A 21,238-nucleotide genomic window follows, 5' to 3' on the forward strand; every position below is an offset into this window, starting at 1 on the left:
AATAAGGCAGAACAGTTGAAACTAGAGCAGCAGCACAGTCAGGTGGAAGTTGAAACTGGAGCAGCAGCATGGCCAGGTAGACTGGGGACAGCAAGGAGTCATCATGTCAGGTAGTCCTGGGGCATGGTCCTAGGGCTCAGGTCAGTTGAAACTGGAACAGCAGCATGGCCAGGTGGACTGGGGACAGCAAGGAGTCATCATGTCAGGTAGTCCTGGGGCATGGTCCTAGGGCTCAGGTCCTCCGAGAGAGAGAAAGAAAGAGAGAAGGAGAGAATTAGAGAACGCACACTTATATTCACACAGGACACCGAATAGGACAGGAGAAGTACTCCAGATATAACAAACTGACCCCAGCCCCCCGACACATAAACTACTGCAGCATAAATACTGGAGGCTGAGACAGGAGGGGTCAGGAGACACTGTGGCCCCATCCGAGGACACCCCCGGACAGGGCCAAACAGGAAGGATATAACCCCACCCACTTTGCCAAAGCACAGCCCCCACACCACTAGAGGGATATCTTCAACCACCAACTTACCATCCTGAGACAAGGCTGAGTATAGCCCACAAAGATCTCCGCCACGGCACAACCCAAGGGGGGGGGGCGCCAACCCAGACAGGATGACCACAACAGTGAATCAACCCACTCAGGTGACGCACCCCCTCCAGGGACGGCATGAGAGAGCCCCAGCAAGCCAGTGACTCAGCCCCTGTAATAGGGTTAGAGGCAGAGAATCCCAGTGGAAAGAGGGGAACCGGCCAGGCAGAGACAGCAAGGGCGGTTCGTTGCTCCAGAGCCTTTCCGTTCACCTTCCCACTCCTGGGCCAGACTACACTCAATCATATGACCCACTGAAGAGATGAGTCTTCAGTAAAGACTGAAAGGTTGAGACCGAGTTTGCGTCTCTGACATGGGTAGGCAGACCGTTCCATAAAAATGGAGCTCTATAGGAGAAAGCCCTGCCTCCAGCTGTTTGCTTAGAAATTCTAGGGACAATTAGGAGGCCTGCGTCTTGTGACCGTAGCGTACGTATAGGTATGTACGGCAGGACCAAATCAGAGAGATAGGTAGGAGCAAGCCCATGTAATGCTTTGTAGGTTAGCAGTAAAACCTTGAAATCAGCCCTTGCTTTGACAGGAAGCCAGTGTAGAGAGGCTAGCACTCTGAACAATCTGGGGACCACCTCTTAGTCTAGCTGCTGTAATTTTCAATGTGTTCGTTTTATGCTTTTTCAGACACCCTGAAAGCTCATAGTCCTCTTATGCCCCGTGGTTGAGAATCACTGTAATCAATTACTGATAGATTTAGACTTCATTTCCCATAAGACCCAGCAATTATTTTGCTTGCGTCACATGACGATGAGAGTCAACATTTGTTTGCTCATCTCATCTGCAAGCTTGCATAATTGTAGGGCCAGACAATTTCAATTGTTAACAAAAGAGCAGTCAACAGCCAGTAGTATTTAGACGTGTGTGAGTATTTTGAATCAGTTTAGGGTGTTGAGATTTTTTTTCGTGTGTAAACTTTTAACTCACGATATTCAGCAAAAAAAAAAAAAAAAACTTTTCAAGCCAACCCGGAAAGAACTTAAAGCTACAGTTAGCTACTAACTTTGTTTAGCCAAACGGACAATTTCTAGCTACCTAACATTAAGTTAATTTGGTAACTAGCTACTTCATTTGTTTCTTCGAATGAATGTTGAATTTTCATGCTCTTCTATTAAAACGTTAAGTATTCGGCTTCCTAGCAAGTTACATGACATATGAATAGTAAAAGCTAACATGTACTAGCTAGCTTGCTGGCCAACGCCTTTTTTTCCTTTTTTGCCCCCATTATGCTCGTCGTCGCACTAATGTAGTTTGGAAACGTGTCGTAGTTAACATGGACCAGAATTCTGCGGCAAGCGTTTGACAGACACAACAGTACAACTTTGTGGTTAGAATTAGAATGTCATTCCGTCTTTTTTACTGAACGTTTTTTCCATTTGGATAACTTGTCAAACGCCAGGTAGCTTTCCAGTTTAACATTATCATAGTATTTAGGATTTACCTGCTGGGATCAAAATGGGTTGCACACTAAGTGCCGAAGATAAAGCTGCCATGGAGAGGAGTAAAATCATTGATCGGAATCTGAGAGAATCTGGCGAAAAGGCTTCAAGTGAAGTCAAATTGTTGCTTCTAGGTGAGTGATCCTATGTGACTGACATTGGCAGGGTCTGAAGAGGGTGTTTGTCTAATTGATTACTTTTATGTAGGGCTCATGACTGAATGATCATGACAACTTTCATTTGAGCTTTCATGCTCATGGTGTAGCCTAATTGTTTCCGCTAGATTCTCAGACCAGGTGTAAAGGCCCCAAAGCAGTAGGGGGGGGGGGGGGGGTGTAGAATTTAAACAGATGGATTCTGCTGGTTCTGAGCACTGACTGTGCGTGATTGTTTTTATATCTTTACACGTTTAGTGGAGCTAAGAGTTGAAACGTTCTACCTGATCTTATGGCTTCTCTCTTTACCACTAAACTTTTCACTTCAAGGTGCTGGGGAGTCTGGGAAGAGCACCGTTGTAAAGCAGATGAAGTGAGTACATATTTCAACAGTTTTGTGCACACCCCAAAAACAGCTTTTTACTGATTAGGAACACTTATGAAGGGATTAATCATTTAGGAGCCTTTGAGATGTTATCTAGATTAGATGTTGACCACAAGCACCAGTAAGATGTGCTTGATAACCTTCTCTTCCTGCACCCAGAATCATCCATGAGGATGGCTACACACAGGAGGAGTGTAGCCAGTACAGGGTTGTGGTTTACAGCAACACCATCCAGTCCATCATCGCCATCATCAGAGCCATGGGCAGGCTTGCCATTGACTTTGGGGACACAGCAAGATCAGTGAGTCAGCTTGAAGATTCTCTTACATTCCAGTGGTTTTAGAACAGTGTATGTAGTTTACTACTGCTTTTTCCACATTTGTAAAATACCACAGTAAGTGTTGTTTCTCTTTGTTATGACTACAAGGAAGTATGAACTTTACAAGAACAGTGTACAGAATGATCCACCGGCTGCAGAGACATTCCATTCCAACATGGATGGTCAGCATGTGAAGGAAGTCACTTGAAAGCTGATTCTGTACCTAACATGTTGATTTGAGTGACATTTTTCTGTTGTCATACTGTTCCCACAAGGATGAGAGCTGTCAGAAGTAGTTTCTTTTTGGTAACTGTTTGCTTGGCTCCAGGATGATGCCCGCCAGCTCTTTACCTTGGCCAGCTCAGCAGAGGAAGGGGTCATGACCCCTGAACTGGCTGGGGTCATCAAGAGGTTATGGCAGGATGGAGGGGTCCAGATCTGCTTTGGCAGGTCCAGAGAGTACCAGCTCAACGACTCAGCCTCATAGTAAGAGCATTACAAATATCTACAGTAAAACTGCGTGAATCAAGTATTATAATGACCAGAGCACCATAGTGAATGATAGGAGGGATATCGTCTTGCACACTTGGCCATCCTCTTTGAAGAGGTAGCTTCAAATGTTTTCGGAAGATGTGCAGGGACTGTCTGAACTTCAGGGGGAAGCCGTTGCCAGGACAGAAGCACTTGGACTGGGCTGAACTGGAGCTGACCACTGTAGCGGTTGGAGGGCCAAGAGACCAGAGGTGGCAGAATGGAAGTGCTCAGGTTGAGGTGTAGGGTTTGCGCATAGCCTGAAGGAGGGAGGTGGAGTTAGTCATGGACCAGGAAAAAGTCCCCTGTTGCTAGATAAGTTGGCTAGGTACTAATGATTTCCCTGAAACTGACTCCTAGTTTGAGACATGTCTGACTCCTCTCATACCAGTGAGGACATGAAAGGAGGAACCCTGTGATAGACTGCTGCTGTTGCACCACACTGCTGAAACAATAGAAACGGGAAGTTCTGGCCCTAAAGGCAGAAACAGGTTGCCGTTAGTGCCGGGACAATACCATTATCGCAATATTCTTTCCATGGCAAAAATGAAAACTGGAAGCAGACTACTCTTTGGTCCATTAAAAACCTACTGTATACTAAATATTTTGTGCTATTGCTTGGAAAATAAATAAATGTGACTCTGGATGACAACATGTTTGTTTCCAACATAAATCCGCTTAGTGTTTTGTTTCCTTGCCATGATGCTAACGAGTGTCACAATACTGGTATGGTCCTGGCCCTAGTTGCCGTCACTTAGTTTATTTAGGAAAAACGGGAGATTTCAGGACTCGAGGCAAACGAGACAGACTATATGATTACAAGCTCTCTGAGTTGTTTTAGGAATAATTTCTTAGTTTATTTTATATTCCTCCATATTGGCTTTATTTGTTCACTTGCATTGTTGTTCGAATCCATAGTTGATTCAAAATCAGAACTTCCATTTGCATGTCTTGGCTCACCAATTTGAAACTGTATTATCCAACAATTGGCAAGTAGTAGTGTTTTTGAGTAACTTTTTACATTAAGTCAGTCTGCTTTCTCCTCAGTTACCTGAATGACTTGGACAGGATATCCCAGCAGAACTATGTGCCCACGCAGCAGGATGTTCTGCGGACAAGAGTCAAGACCACCGGCATCGTGGAGACACACTTCACATTCAAGGACCTCTACTTCAAGTCAGTAACCTGTTAACACAGTACTCTGTGCACTGACACTAATAATCACTGAGGCACTTTGTCCCTACAGATAATGATTCACTAATGTAGAAAAGCCCAAAGCTATTTGTACATCACCGTAGTGACCACATCATACTGTATGGGGCGGCAGGGTAGCCTAGTGGTTAGAGCTTTGGACTAGTAACCGAAAGGTTGCAAGTTCAAATCCCCGAGCTGACAAGGTACAAAATCTGTCGTTCTGCCCTTGAACAGGCAGTTAACCCACTGTTCCTAGGCCGTCATTGAAAATAAGAATTTGTTCTTAACTGACTTGCCTAGTAAAGTAATCATAAAATATGAATGTTTCACTGCCTTTCATACCCATTTTTTTTATGTCCTATTTTTCTCACTTCCTCATGTCTCTGTCTGACTCGTCCTGGCTGCAGGATGTTTGATGTGGGGGGTCAGAGGTCAGAGAGGAAGAAGTGGATCCACTGCTTTGAGGGAGTCACAGCCATCATCTTCTGTGTGGCGCTTAGTGACTATGACCTGGTGCTGGCTGAGGATGAGGAGATGGTGAGTGGGACAGGGCATCAACTCTAGATCTATAGTCCTGTGGTATTTACAAGGTTGTGCAGTATAAAATGTACAGTACCAGTCAAAAGTTTGAACACCTAATTCCAGGATTTTTCTTTATTTGTACTATTTTCTACATTCTAGAACAAGTGAAGACATCATCAAAACTGAAATAACACATGGAATCATGTAGTAACCGAAAGTGTTTAGAAAATATTTTATATTTGAGATTCTTCAAAGTAGCCACCCTTTGCTTTGCAAGGAAGACCCAGAGTTATCTCTGCTGCAGAGGAAAAGTTCACTACAGTTAACTGCACCTCAGATTGCAGCCCAAATAAGTTCTTCACAGAGTTCAAGTAACAGACACATTTCAATATCAACTGTTCAGAGGAGACTGTGAATCAGGCCTTTAGTGGTTGAATTGCTGCAAAGAAGCACAACTAAAGGACACCAATAAGAAGAAGAATTGCTTGGGCCAAGAAACACGAGCAATGGACATTAGACAGGTGGAAATCTGTCCTTTGGTCGGATGAGTCCAAATTTGAGATTTTTGGTTTCAACCGCCGTGCCTTTGTAAGATGCAGAGTAGGTAAATGGATGATCTTCGCATGTGTGGTTACCACATGAAGCATGGAGGAGGTGTGAAGATGTGGGGTTGCTTTGCTGGTGACACTGTCTGTGATTTATTTAGAATTCAAGGCACACTTAACCAGCACTTAACCTGTTATTCTACAATGTAGAAAATCCTTGAATGAGTAGGTGTGTCCAAACTTTTGACTGGTACTGTATATCAAGTCTTATCAAAAGAGATTGCATAACAGTTTCACGCACACAGACCCTGACACTGCTCATCTCTTTAGAACCGTATGCATGAGAGCATGAAGCTATTTGACTCCATCTGTAACAACAAGTGGTTCACGGGCACCTCCGTCATCCTCTTTCTCAACAAGAAGGATCTGTTTGAGGACAAGATCCAGAAGAGCCCGCTCACTATCTGCTACCCAGAGTACTCAGGTACATCAGTGGAGAGCAGCTGTACATAGTGGGTTCTTGTTTGAGATGTCTGAGTAATGAGTAATACCTCTATCTTGAAATATTAGCTTGTGCAATATGGGAGGAGCCTCAGGGACACACTTTGGCAAAGCAGGAAATTAAAGTTTAGCAAGTGTTTGTCCATAATAGGAAATTACTAGTTTGCCCAAAGCAGTGTATTGAGTTATACCTATTTTGCATGTCCTTTGAGAATAAGTGCATAAATGAGATTGAATACATTCTCTTCCACTACTCTAGGTCCAAACACATACAAAGAGGCGTCAACTTACATTCAGTGTCAGTTTGAAGACTTGAACAAGCGGAAGGATACAAAGGAGATCTACACCCATTTCACTTGTGCTACTGACACTAAGAACGTGCAGTTTGTCTTTGACGCTGTCACTGATGTCATTATCAAAGCCAGCCTGAAGGAGGTTGGCTTGTACTGAGACTCCTGCAACATCTGCCTGTCATCATAAGGGCGGGAGTGTGTTGGAATCCTCTCGCGCATTTACAAGTGGGAATTGCTCATTGCCATTGACAGTCCACATCTATGATTGGCTATTGGAAAGGTTCAGTGTTTGAACTGCAGAAGTAGGCTGCAGAGTACATAGGGGCTGTTAGACCATATACTGTTGCCATAATGTATGATGAATCCTTGGATATTTCAAGACAAGATTACATAGGCCACTTATGTGCTTTTGCTTTTCTATACTTTTGTTGTGGATTCATGGCTATGGACTTACTTTTTAAGTTGTGAGTGTTGGATTTCTAATTTTTGAATGTTATTGCCAAATATCTGTCAAACCTTTCAAACATCTGCACTTAGGCTTTCAGCGTTCACTTTAAAGGGTTAAAAGGTATTAATTACATTGTAAATGTTGAATAGGATATCAACTATTATGCATTTTCTGAGTTTTGATAACTCTTTATAACTGTCTTTATAACTAAGTCTTTCTTACAGTATAAATGGTCATGGCCTTGTCCACTAGTGTTAAGTATTTTTAATTATCTCTTGGTAATGTTAATATGCTGAATTCTTATCGTTTTAATTCATCACTATTCAGATCGTTACATAACACTTAAGTAGTTTACTGGCTGTAAACCAACTGTAAGAGATTCATTTTCAGATGATATCACTTGATGTTTTAAACCACTTTTAAAGAATAAGCTTTTGTAATGGTTGCCTTGACTTGGATTATGTTGCCTATTTTCTTTGGATTATCTTTGTATATAACTATTTGTATAAAGATTATGGCCTTTCACTTAGTGGCCTTATTAGAAACTAAGTATTTGCCATTGAAATGCTCAATGCTCATGTTAATCACATTGCCATTTGGACATTTAACATGAATGTTCCTTTTGATTAAATTGAATGTGGGCCAAACTTGTCTGATTACTCAATAGTAATTGTAACATTGTAAAAAAGTTATACCGTTGATTCTCATACAGTGGGTTCAGAAACTATTCAGACCCCTTAACTTTTCAACATTTTATTACATTATAGCCTTATTCTGAAATTGATAGTTCTTCCCCCTCAATCTACACACAATACACCACAATGACAAAGCAAAACAGGTTCTTAGATTTTTTTGTGCAAATTTATACAAAAATGTAAATTTAAAGTATTCAGACCCTCAGTGCTTTGTTGAAGCACCTTTGGCAATGATTACTGCTTAAGTCTTCTTTGGTATGACGCTACAAGCTTGACACTTGTATTTGGGCAGTTTCTCTCATACTTCTCTGCAGATCCTCTCAATCTCTCAGGTTGGGTGGGGAACATTGCTGCACAGCTATTTTCAGTGCTCTCCAGAGATGTTCAAGTCCGGACTCTGGCTGAACCACTCAAGGACATTCAGAGACTTCCCGAAGCCACTCCCGTTTTGTCTTGGCTGTGTGCTTAGGGTCATTGTCCTGTTGGAAGGTAAAACTTTGCCCCAGTCTGGTCCTGAGTACTATGGAGCAGGTTTTCATCAAGGATCTCTCTGTACTTTGCTCTGTTCATCAATTATCTTTTAAATGAACATAAAGAGACCTATAAGCAGTTGTTACAACAAGAAAATAGTTTCAAGTGTTTTGTTCAAATACTCGTGGATTCTACTAATAAAAGAATGGACGACCTGACCAGAGAGGTCCAGGACCTGAAGAACAGTTTGCAGTTCTCCCAGTGTCAGCTCGACAAGTTGAAACAGAACGGCAAGATGACATCAGTTCTGTCTGAATCTATGATAACAAAGAGATCTCGAGGGGCAATCAAGGTGAAACATGGTTGTGGATGGAATTGCAGAATCTCCACGAGACCTGAATTGAGGACAAAGTGAGGGAAATGATCTCAGAAAATGTTTTCTTTATTTTACTAGCAATGTCAGTTAAGAACAAATTCTTATTTTCAATGACTGCCTATGAACAGTGGTTAACTGCCTTGTTCAGGGGCAGAGCAACAGATTTTTCCCTTGTCGGCTCAGGGATTTGATCTTGCAACCTTTTTGTTACTAGTCCAACACTAACACTAACCACTAGGCTACCTGCTTCCCCAAATTGAACATGGACCACAGGAAGATTGAGGTAGAGCGCGCCCACAGGACTGGTAAACCCACCACCGGCCTAGATGATAGGCCCAAGCCGATAGTGGTCAAGTTCCTGAGGTTCAAGGACATAGTAGCTGTTCTGGAAAGAGCCAAGAACCTGAGAGGAACGTATTTTTTTCTCAACGAGGACTATCCTGAAGCTGTGCGCCAGAAGAGGAAAGACTGATCCCAGCCATGAAAGCTGCCAGAGCACGTGGGGACATTGCGTACATCCGCTACGACAGGCTCATTGTCCACCCTCCCTCCCAGAAGCCTGGAAGGGATGAGAGAGCCAAGCCTATGGGTTCATAGCCTCAACTCCGCAGCACGCATGCACGCACACACACACACATACATACACACACACACACCAATTGATTAATGGACTGCTGAATGTATTTTTTTTTATCTTGCTTTGTCTGCTCTTTTCAATATTATGTCTATCTCTGATAAGCTACCCAGGAAAGGGCTGAAAGTAGCCCATATTAATATATGTAGCCTTAGAAATAAGGTTAATGAAATCAATAACTTGCTAACATCAGATAACATTCATACATTAGCCGTTTCTGAGACTCACTTAGATAATTAATTTGATGATACATCAGTAGCAATACAAGGATATAACATTTATAGAAGAGACATAAATGCTTATGGGGGAGGAGTTGCTGTATTGTCAAGAGAATTTTCAATCCCAATGATAATAACTGACAATCAATAGCTCTGACCAATTATTATTAAACCATGGGTTTAATAATAATTAATAATTCCCTAATCAATCCACCCTTAATGACTAAATAATACACACTGATACATCAAACACTATATGGAAACATAAATGTTATACAAGAATAAACCAAACCAATACATGTATTTACATTTGATTACTCATCAATGACTGTTCCAAGCCTATATCCAATCATAACTCTTGAAAGATTTTTATTATAATCTTCATTAATTGAACAGTCTTGTCTAAACATTGAAAATAGTATAATCTAACATTGGCTCCTCGTAGTTAAAAGAAACGGATCCATCTCCTAGGCCTGGAGGCCTGTATTAGTCATCTCCTAGGCCTGTAGGCCTGTATTCGTCATCCCACTGGTCGGAGCTCGGAATCGGCCCATATCTCACCATCTGTTGCGTCATCGATCACTCTAGAGTTCTGGTGATTAAACCTCTCACACATGGGACTAAACAACATCCACACAGAACCAAAACACGCGTACAGGTGAAAGTTGCGCACAACACATTGATTATGGCATTTTTCCATTTCCCAAACATACTGTCAAACCACCCTGTCAGGGAAATATCCACCCCAGAGTTCTCTGCTAACTCATGAGCTAATGTGGTGTCATGACGTTGGCCTGGGGGGGGGGGGGGGTAGGTTTATGACAGTCATAAATACAGTGCCTTGCGAAAGTATTCGGCCCCCTTGAACTTTGCGACCTTTTGCCACATTTCAGGCTTCAAACATAAAGATATAAAACTGTATTTTTTTGTGAAGAATCAACAACAAGTGGGACACAATCATGAAGTGGAACAACATTTATTGGATATTTCAAACTTTTTTAACAAATCAAAAACGGAAAAATTGGGCGTGCAAAATTATTCAGCCCCCTTAAGTTAATACTTTGTAGCGCCACCTTTTGCTGCGATTACAGCTGTAAGTCGCTCTTCTATCAGTTTTGCACATCGAGAGACTGAATTTTTTCCCATTCCTCCTTGCAAAACAGCTCGAGCTCAGTGAGGTTGGATGGAGAGCATTTGTGAACAGCAGTTTTCAGTTCTTTCCACAGATTCTCGATTGGATTCAGGTCTGGACTTTGACTTGGCCATTCTAACACCTGGATATGTTTATTTTTGAACCATTCCATTGTAGATTTTGCTTTATGTTTTGGATCATTGTCTTGTTGGAAGACAAATCTCCGTCCCAGTCTCAGGTCTTTTGCAGACTCCATCAGGTTTTCTTCCAGAATGGTCCTGTATTTGGCTCCATCCATCTTCCCATCAATTTGAACCATCTTCCCTGTCCCTGCTGAAGAAAAGCAGACCCAAACCATGATGCTGCCACCACCATGTTTGACAGTGCGGATGGTGTGTTCAGGGTGATGAGCTGTGTTGCTTTTACGCCAAACATAATGTTTTGCATTGTTGCCAAAAAGTTCAATTTTGGTTTCATCTGACCAGAGCACCTTCTTCCACATTTTTGGTGTGTCTCCCAGGTGGCTTGTGGCAAACTTTAAACAACACTTTTTATGGATATCTTTAAGAAATGGCTTTCTTCTTGCCACTCTTCCATAAAGGCCAGATTTGTGCAATATACGACTGATTGTTGTCCTATGGACAGAGTCTCCCACCTCAGCTGTAGATCTCTGCAGTTCATCCAGAGTGATCATGGGCCTCTTGGCTGCATCTCTGATCAGTCTTCTCCTTGTATGAGCTGAAAGTTTAGAGGGACGGCCAGGTCTTGGTAGATTTGCAGTGGTCTGATACTCCTTCCATTTCAATATTATCGCTTGCACAGTGCTCCTTGGGATGTTTAAAGCTTGGGAAATCTTTTTGTATCCAAATCCGGCTTTAAACTTCTTCACAACAGTATCTCGGACCTGCCTGGTGTGTTCCTTGTTCTTCATGATGCTCTCTGCGCTTTTAACGGACCTCTGAGACTATCACAGTGCAGGTGCATTGATACGGAGACTTGATTACACACAGGTGGATTGTATTTATCATCATTAGTCATTTAGGTCAACATTGGATCATTCAGAGATCCTCACTGAACTTCTGGAGAGAGTTTGCTGCACTGAAAGTAAAGGGGCTGAATAATTTTGCATTTTTCATTTTTTGATTTGTTAAAAAAGTTTGAAATATCCAATAAATGTCGTTCCACTTCATGATTGTGTCCCACTTGTTTTTGATTCTTCACAAAAAAAGACAGTTTTATATCTTTATGTTTGAAGCCTGAAATGTGGCAAAAGGTCGCAAAGTTCAAGGTGGCCGAGTAGTTTCGCAAGGCACTGTACCTCTTCCCCCCTTTTTCCTCTCTCTACCCTATTGAGGTTACATTTGCAAAACCCTTGGTTAGCATAGAGATTCTGGGAATGTCAGAATGTGGGGGGAAATGAACTATATTCTGGTAATCTGAACAATTGAACATATGCGGTGGTACTTAATGAATATGATGTCAGTTCGGTTGTCATCTGAGACATTCTCATCAATGATTTGATGACATTCTACAGTGGAAAGTCTACACATCAGAGTTATCGGATTCACATGGAATTGTTGTTCAATTTAAATGTTTGAATATGAAATTATTTGTGATTGGATGAAATGTGGTTTTAGCTTCTAAAATGTGAGATGTGGGTTTTCATAAGATATTGCTGCTCACTCAGTGGCCCGCCCACGTGAAGAGACAGAGGTTGTAAACTATGAACCACACCCCTTTTCTCCCTTCCTATATAAAGCCTTGACGACAATAGAACTTCCTGTTCTGATGAGGCAGGATGACGATTCTATGTCAGAATGGTTCAGATAAAACTACAGAACGAAGCCAACATCAGCATGAACTTTGGTTGCGAATGGTATGAACTTTGAACTCTTATTCCTGACAGAAGTGATACCTCCTAGCCGTTGAGTTAGCGACCGCAGCTACAAAAGCAGGTTAGGAAGGAACAGACAGAGTATCCCATCTACCACACAATGACGTTACTACAACTTATCCAAGTGACCACCAGAGACATTCTTTAAAGGACAGAGGACTCGGTTTGGCAACACGGTCTTCCATCTACCACCAACCTACTGAAGCACAGCTCAGAGCAAAAATGTATTGCATTTTCCTTTTCCAAATGGGCAGTAATTTAGAATGCATAAGATACTGTAATTACGATAGCACAGCCTCGCCTTTGTTCCTGTCTTCCCGCTCTTTCACTCAACCCAGCCCCTTTTCCTTTGTGTAACAAGCTGTCATATCTGTTCCGCCCACTAGGGATGTTTTCCTATGACGTAAAGAATTATCCAGGTATAATTCATTCTTTGTGTATGTGAATTCTGTGTGATTAGTTAGGTATTTAGTAAATAAATAATTAAACCCAATTTTGTATTGCTGATTCAACTTGTTAGCCAGGGTTATTGCAGATAACCAAGAATTTTCAACTTTCAGATGAGACTGAAGTAAGATGACGATTGATATTGACTGCTATTGATGTAAAATATTACAAGATCTTTAAGAGTTTATTCGGAAGATAACAGCACTATAAATATTATTTTGTGGTGCCTGACTCTCTAGTTAATTACATTTACATGATTAGCTCAATAAGGTGATATTAATTACGGAGAAATTATTTTATAGAATTGCATGTTTTAGGAATTAATCCGGCATAGCCAAAGACACGACAATGGTAAAACCTGCCAGTGCCTTGGTCATTGATCCATCTGGAGCTGTGTTATTAAAAAATAAACGTACAGCAATGAACCCCAATCATTCTACATACCCCGCCCTTTTCTGCCAATAACATATCGAGAGTCAGTCTATTTTACCAGGTCATGAGGGAGGTGGCGGATAATTGGTCAGAGAACCCCTTTATCCCCAGTATCGTTCACAAATCTCTGTTGATTATAGTAGATGTCATTAATCCAATCCACATTTGTATTTATTGTCAATCACCAAAATAAGGTAGTGGTAAAGCCTTCACCTATTTGATTAATCTGGAACTTCCCTGAGGATGCCAATAGCATCCATCTAGACTCCTCCTGTGCCTACTTTAGCCTCCTTTAACTGGCCTCTGATGACTAACTCAAACTAGTTGGACCAATAACCCCGGGGCGCAAGTTCCTAACCACCCTTTTTGGTAGTTTCTGTCGTATGCATCCTTTGCTGGTCCGTGCCCACCCTACATCGGTTATAGGTGCTGTGAGGTTAAGAATTTCTCCTGTACTTCTTAACCTAAGTCAGTCACATTAACGATTACCTTTCAGCCATTAAAATCATCTGAGTTCTTGGTGCCATTCTTGTATCTATAACACTGGTACTCATCAGGAGTTAAAGTGAACCGAGGTGGCTTGGCCAAGTACTTCAATCTGTCCAACCCAATCCCTGTAAAGTTATTTGTTTTCCTAGGGAATTGTTTAATGTTTATCTTAAATCATACACCTTGATCTTCTTTGACTCCTTACTCTGTAAGTCACTCATCAGTGTATTATATAGTTTATCTATTACTTCTTATCAATGACAACGGCGTCATATAATTAGTACCGGAAGGTGGTGGATCTGGATGTATCAGAAAGGTTACCAAGACTGTGATGCAGCTCAGAGCCCCTACTCTTCCCAAAAACCGCCAACCCTCTCCTGTCCTTAGTCTGTCTGCTAGGTACCACCGCATACTCACACCTCTAGGATCACCCACAGTGATGAACGGTCGGGATAGGAAATCTTCGTTAAGGAGGTAACCCCCGGACCCTGTTGGTACTCGGTTCTTCTCCTAACTCTGTGTGTGATCCGCCGTGTTCATATGTGTACATACCTCGTTGCAGTGGGTAACATGGACCCAAGTGACTCTCTCAGCTATTCTAATGGCAAAGGCGGTGGTTTAACAGAACCTGGTATGGGCCTTCCCAACGGGGCTGCTTCCCATATATTCTCCTCAGGGACTGGATCCACACCCAGTCTCCTGGTTGGATTGAGTGAATCACATTCTCCTGTAATTCACCTGTTTGACACAAAATCTTGGGCATACAGGTTTGGTTAACAAACAGTCTTTTCATGTGTTCTGCTAGTATATCTTCAACTTCTATGTCTACTTGTTCTGGTCCCTAATTCTGGCATTCTATTTGTTCTACCTGATTAGCTAGAATGTCATCCATTATTTAAAGAAATATATCCTAGTAAACCAACTCTAGGCATAATATCTTGACCTAATATTTTAACTACCATAATCATGTCCATCAAGTAAGTTGGGGATGCTTCCACCCCTTTAATATACGTATATATTATTGTTAAACACCCCTTCTTTCCCTCACTTCGGAATAGTTCAATGAAATCCATTTCCAAATGTTGGAGTGGATATTCTATTTTTTTTAAAGTAGTTATCCTCTAGGCCACTAAGTCTTTCCTAACCTGCAGTGTTTCCTAACCTGCTCTACCACCTGGTCTTTCCTAACCTGCACTACCACCTGGTGTTTCCTAACCTGCTCTACCACCTGGTGTTTCCTAACCTGCTCTACCACCTGGTGTTTCCTAACCTGCTCTACCACCTTGTGTTTCCTAACCTGCTCTACAACATGGTGTTTCCTAACCTGCTCTACCACGTAGTGTTTCCTAACCTGCTCTACCACCTAGTGTTTCCTAACCTGCTCTACCACCTGGTGTTTCCTAACCTGCTCTACCACCTGGTGTTTCCTAACCTGCTCTACCACCTTGTGTTTCCTAACCTGCTCTACAACCTGGTGTTTCCTAACCTGCTCTACCACCTAGTGTTTCCTAACCTGCTCTACCACCTAGTGTTTCCTAACCTGCTCTACCACCTGGTGTTTCCTAACCTGCTCTACCACCTAGTGTTTCCTAACCTGCTCTACCACCTAGTGTTTCCTAACCTGCTCTACCACCTGGTGTTTCCTAACCTGCACTACCACCTGGTGTTTCCTAACCTGCTCTACCACCTAGTGTTTCCTAACCTGCTCTACCACCTGGTGTTTCCTAACCTGTGCTACCACCTGGTGTTTCCTAACCTGCTCTACCACCTGGTGTTTCCTAACCTGCTTTACCACCTGGTGTTTCCTAACCTGCTCTACCACCTAGTGTTTCATAACCTGCTCTACCACCTGGTGTTTCCTAACCTGCTCTACCACCTGGTGTTTCCTAACCTGCTCTACCACCTGGTGTTTCCTAACCTGCTCTACCACCTGATGTTTCCTAACCTGCTCTACCACCTGGTGTTTCCTAACCTGCTCTACCACCTGGTGTTTCCTAATCTGCTCTACCACCTGGTGTTTCCTAACCTGCTCTACCACCTGGTGTTTCCTAACCTGCTCTACCACCTAGTGTTTCCTAACCTGCTCTACCACCTGGTGTTTCCTAACCTGCTCTACCACCTGGTGTTTGCTAACCTGCTCTACCACCTGGTGTTTCATAACCTGCTCTACCACCTGGTGTTTCCTAACCTGCTCTACCACCTGGTGTTTCCTAACCTGCTCTACCACCTGGTGTTTCCTAACCTGCTCTACCACCTGGTGTTTCATAACCTGCTCTACCACCTGGTGTTTCCTAACCTGCTCTACCACCTAGTGTTTCCTAACCTGCTCTACCACCTGGTGTTCCCTAACCTGCTCTACCACCTGGTGTTTCCTAACCTGCTCTACCACCTGGTGTTTCCTAACCTGCTCTACCACCTGGTGTTTCCTAACCTGCTCTACCACCTGGTGTTGTCTAACCTGCTCTACCACCTGGTGTTTCCTAACCTGCTCTACCACCTAGTGTTTCCTAACCTGCTCTACCACCTAGTGTTTCCTAACCTGCTCTACCACCTGGTGTTTCCTAGCCTGCTCTACCACCTAGTGTTTCCTAACCTGCTCTACCACCTGGTGTTTCCTAACCTGCTCTACCACCTGGTGTTTCCTAACCTGCTCTACCACCTGGTGTTTCCTAACCTGCTCTACCATCCTTCCTCCCTGTTGGCACATGGCTCTGCCCATGTGTCAATATTGCTGCATATCTAAACAATGACTTAGGTAAGATTAGTAAATTTTCCTTCTGACATTATCTTGTAGGATCGCCCCTTTCATTTTCCACATATCCAATTCTCCCTGGGGCGTTCGTTCTTGACTATCCTGTAACAATTCTCTGTCAAGTGTCTTATCTACTTTTAAGATTTATCTGTGCTGCTTCGTATGGGTTTAAATGCCTATGTGCTTGTCTATGTAAATAGTCACCTTTCTCTCCTTTCTTATTTGGCAGGCTCTAGTCAATGCTACTATTTTGGCCTGCTGTGCCGAATAATTTCTGGGCAATGGTTCAGTGTCTAACACCTTAGTTCCTGAAACCAACTAAGCTTTCATTCCACTTTTAGTTAGGATAACAACTACTTCCAACAAAATCATCATATCTCTTCCTAGCGAATTTAATAACCCTACCCTTAAAATATAAACTAAAATACCTGCCTCCTCACCTAACTTTTCATATTTTAAAAACCAATGGAGCTGACAGTCTCTCCATGAATTAATATCCTAAAGCTAAGCGAACCAAAATCTCTTCTGAATCCCTCTATTCCTGTCTTAGGATGTGCAACTTCTTCTAATGCCCTCGCTACATCCCTCTGTGTCCATGCCCTATAGACTTCTATCGTGTCTGGTTATGTTCCGTCCCCAGCTCTGGGGTTGAGTAAGGTTATGAGTGGGAATTGGGCTATCTTCTCATTGTCATCGAACTATTCTGTGTCACTTCTATCTTCTCTCAATCCTGGCTTATTATGAGATTCTAACCTTCGTAACGCTCCAGGTCTCCTGCTCCTCACTCCCAGTCTCTCCCTCTCTTCTCCTCAAATTCCTTCTGCTCTCTCTCTATCTTGCTAACTTCCTGCCCAAACCATCAAGGTCACCTTAGGGCCCAGTATAGGGCGGGGGAGCCCTTCTCCGTCTGCCCTTCCTTCTATCTGTCTGTCGCTCTTTCTTATAACAGTCAGTATTAAATATGGGTTGTTTCCAAATATTGACTAAATGTCTCACTGTCTCCCCGTCTGAACTGAATTTTTAGAAAAATTCACGTCTATGGTAGTAATCTCTAAGATTATTACCTAGTTGATTAAGTTTACCTCGATTACTCTCAATGATCCTGAATCATCACAGCATGTACCTGTCCTGTTGGCTCAGAATATGTCCTAAATACTTAACATCAGAACATTCCCTTCTCTAATGAATTCATGTGTTTAATTAAAACTCAGAAAATTAAACTTCTACAATTCCATGTGTGTGTGTACCCCTTCAAATATCGTGGCTCTAGGAAAAATGGAAATCTCCTCAAACCCCTAGGTTAAAAACAAACAAAACATTTCCAGGCCTTTTCAATTTGGTAGAAATATGCCTCTATTTCACTCGCTCCCTTCAAGATTACAGCCCCAGAAAACATTCCAAAGAAAGACAGTGAAGCACTCCTTTTCCCAGAAAAAACCCCCACACCCACTTGGTCAGCATGTCATTATACTACACCGATTCAGAAACCCAACCATTGACTACAAACAAAACCTAATAATAATGATAATTCCATTGTCCTCCCTCCAATCATTAGTTTTAAACTTCCTCAATGGTTATATGTACTTGATTGAACATACGCTTGGATACAATACCGTACTTCAAATCTATGAAATTCCCCTACTTAATATACTACTTGACGAGTTTGGCACAAGCTGGCTTTGCAACATTAAAACCCATTCAGTCTGTCTACAAACAGTCCCTCAAAGTGCTTGATAGGAATACCCTGCCATTAGACACACACGACTATGATTAATGTGCACTGTCCCTGTAAAATAAAATTAACTCAACCTGCAATTCACTTTACTGACCTGACATTGTTCCAACGTAATGGAAACAGATTATAATGTTAGAATACATTAACTTCCTGTTCAAATTCACTGGTGTTACCTAAACAATCAAACCAAGAATCAATAACAAGAAACTATCACAAAACTTTTACGATTCAACTATTCAGACCTGAATCCCTTACAGCCAAATATAGCCTAGCGCCCACAACCAACTCTCCTCTTCTTTCCAGTAGGCAAAAATATAACCCCTACTCAAACAACGGTCTGCCTTACCTCTAGATCTAGTCACCCTCATCTTCTTCTTCTTCCTCCTCTGAATCGGGCTGTGGGCGCCTATTGTTCTTCTCTCCCTTATGTCTGCAGTTTCGGTAATGGTGTCCTACTTTGTTACTGTATTTGCAGGGTGTTTTCAGTCCCTGGCGAAATGTCCTGTTTTATCGCAATTAAAACACCACTTCTCTCCGTCTCTGTCATCGTGTTTCTCTGTTTTTCCCCTTCTGTTTAAAATCTTTCCTGCTCTTTCCCCAAGAGTGGTGATCAAATATTCTGTTCCTGTCTGTTCTTTCTTACTTTTCTTTTCCTTGAAGCCTCCTTTAAGCTTATCTACAATGACCCCGATAGTTACTATTAGGTACTGATCTCCTTTCTTTTCTATTCCTCCTCTGAGTCTGTCTGTAGGCGCCTGATCTTTTTCTCTCTGTTCTTGCCTTTTTCTTGACTCTCTCTCCTATCCTTTCTGTCCTTTTTCTTTCTACAGTCTCGGTGGTTGTGGCCCACCTTATCGCAGTGCATGCATGGTTCCTCACACTCCTTAGCCAAATGTGCTGGCTTGCTACAGTTGTAACATTTAGGTCCCTCTCTGTCTTCTCTCTTCAGAGTTCTTTATCTTTTCTCACCTCCACCCCTTTCTACCTCTATCCACTTTCTCAATAAGGTTGCTAAACCCTGTCCTCCTTTCTGTGCCTCTTCCTCTCTCCCTCCCTGAGGATCATCATAAGGGGGAGGGGGTACGGGACGGGCGGCACCTGATGCGGATGCCTCCGTTTCATCACCACCACCTCGTCGTCTGGATTTTCCCTCTCCCCCTGGTCTGACAGGGAGGGGTATAATTTGGGTTTAGGTGATGTCTCTGTGGGAGCCATGGGAGTCCTCCCTGTCTGCTCCTGGCTACCTAATCCTTCCTCCTTAGTAGCTCCCTTTTTCTTGGCCCCCTTCACTCTTTTTCTAGCTTTAGCCAGCCAAACATGAGCGGTGTCGAGCCTTTCTGTCCGTTGCTTCTCTGCCTATTATTGTTGTTATGCTTCTTCTCACAATCTATGTGTATGTGCTATTTACCTTCAATGTGTGTGTGCTTTCTACCGTTATTATCCTTAACCTATGTTGATAAATACCTCCTGTTAATCTTTCCTAGATTTTTAGAATAATTATTTGTAGCTCTTATGTGGATGATGTTAAAAATATTTGTTGGTCTGATGTGATTAATGAGGAGCATCCAGACGCTGCACTTGATGAATTTATGAAATTGCTTCTTCCAATTATTGATAAACATGCACCTGTTAAGAAACTGACTGTTAGATTGATGAGGAATTGAAAAACACATGCTTGAAAGAGATGGGGCAAAAAGAGTGGCTAATAAGTCTGGTTGTACATCTGACTGGCTTACTGCAAATTGAGAAATTATGTGACTAAACTTAACAAAAAGAAAAATAAACTTTATTATGAAGCCAAGATCAATGATACAAAGAATGATTGAAGTACTTTAAATGAAATTATGGGCAGGAAGACAAATCAACTCCATCTTTCATCGAATCAGATGGCTTATTCATCACAAAACCATTTAATGTTGCCAATTATTTTAATAATTATTTAATTGACAAAGTGGGCAAACTTAGGCAGGAAATGCCCATGACAAACAGTGAGCAATTATATTTATGTATAAAAAAACTAATAATGAAAGAAAAGCAGTGCAAGTTTGAATTTTGTAAAGTTAGTGTGGGAGAGGTGGAAAAATTATTGTTAACGATCAATAATGACAAACCTCCTGGTATTGACAAGTTAGATAGAAAGCTATTGAGGATGGTAGCTGACTCTATCAGACAGACTCCTATCTGTCATATTTTTAATCTGAGACTAGAGGAAAGTCTTTGTCCTCAGGCCTGGAGGGAAGCCAAAGTAATTCAGCTACCAAAGAGTGGTAAAGTGGCCTTTACTGGTTCTATCAGCAGACCTAAAAGCTTGCTGCCAGCTCTTAGCAAACTGTTGGAAAAAATTGTGTTTGACCTAATACAATGCTATTTCTCTGTAAACAAATTAACAACAGACATTCAGCATGCTTATAGAGAAGGGCACTCAACGTGTACTGCACTGACACTAATTACTAATGATTGCTTGAAAGAAATTGATAATAAGAAGATTGTGGGAGCTGTACTGTTAGATTTCAGTGCAGCCTTTGATATTATTGACCATAACCTGTTGTTGAAAAACACTTAAGTGCTATGGCTTTTCAACCTCTACCATATTGTGGATTCAGAGCTATCTATCTAATAGAACTCAAAGGATTTTCTTTAACGGAGGCGTCTCTAATGTCGAACAAGCGTGGTGTACCGCAAGACAGCTCTCTAGGCTCTATACTCTTTTCTATTTTTAACAATGACCTGCCACTGGCATTAAACAAAGCATGTGTGTCCATGTATGCTGATGATTCAACCATATACGTATCAGCAACCACAGCTAATGAGGTCACTGAAACCCTTAACAAAGAGTTGCAGTCTGTTTTAGAATGGGTGGGCAGTAATAAACTGGTTCTGAACATCTCTAAAACTAAGAACATTGGATTTGATACATATCCTTCCTTAAATGACTTCAGCTGAATCTGGTGTGGCTGTTGAACAAGTTGAGGAGACTAAATTACTTGGCATTACCGTAGATTGTAAGCTGTTGTGGTCTAAA

The 21,238-nt window shown here is 42.0% G+C and overlaps 1 protein-coding gene across 1 annotated transcript; it reads left to right on the forward strand.

The window, feature by feature from the left end:
* Window positions 1-1,144: 1,144 nt before the first annotated feature.
* Window positions 1,145-7,588, forward strand: LOC109891116 (guanine nucleotide-binding protein G(i) subunit alpha-like). The gene is made up of 8 exons (XM_020483433.2): window positions 1,145-2,182; window positions 2,534-2,576; window positions 2,748-2,889; window positions 3,236-3,393; window positions 4,486-4,614; window positions 5,040-5,169; window positions 6,030-6,183; window positions 6,460-7,588. Exons 1-8 carry the CDS (start codon window positions 2,065-2,067, stop codon window positions 6,648-6,650), a joined length of 1,065 nt encoding a protein of 354 aa, XP_020339022.1. The 5' UTR covers window positions 1,145-2,064; the 3' UTR covers window positions 6,651-7,588.
* The last annotated feature ends 13,650 nt before the right edge of the window (window positions 7,589-21,238 follow it).

This window comes from Oncorhynchus kisutch, linkage group LG5 (genome assembly GCF_002021735.2).
Source record: "Oncorhynchus kisutch isolate 150728-3 linkage group LG5, Okis_V2, whole genome shotgun sequence".
Taxonomy (NCBI): domain Eukaryota; kingdom Metazoa; phylum Chordata; class Actinopteri; order Salmoniformes; family Salmonidae; genus Oncorhynchus; species Oncorhynchus kisutch.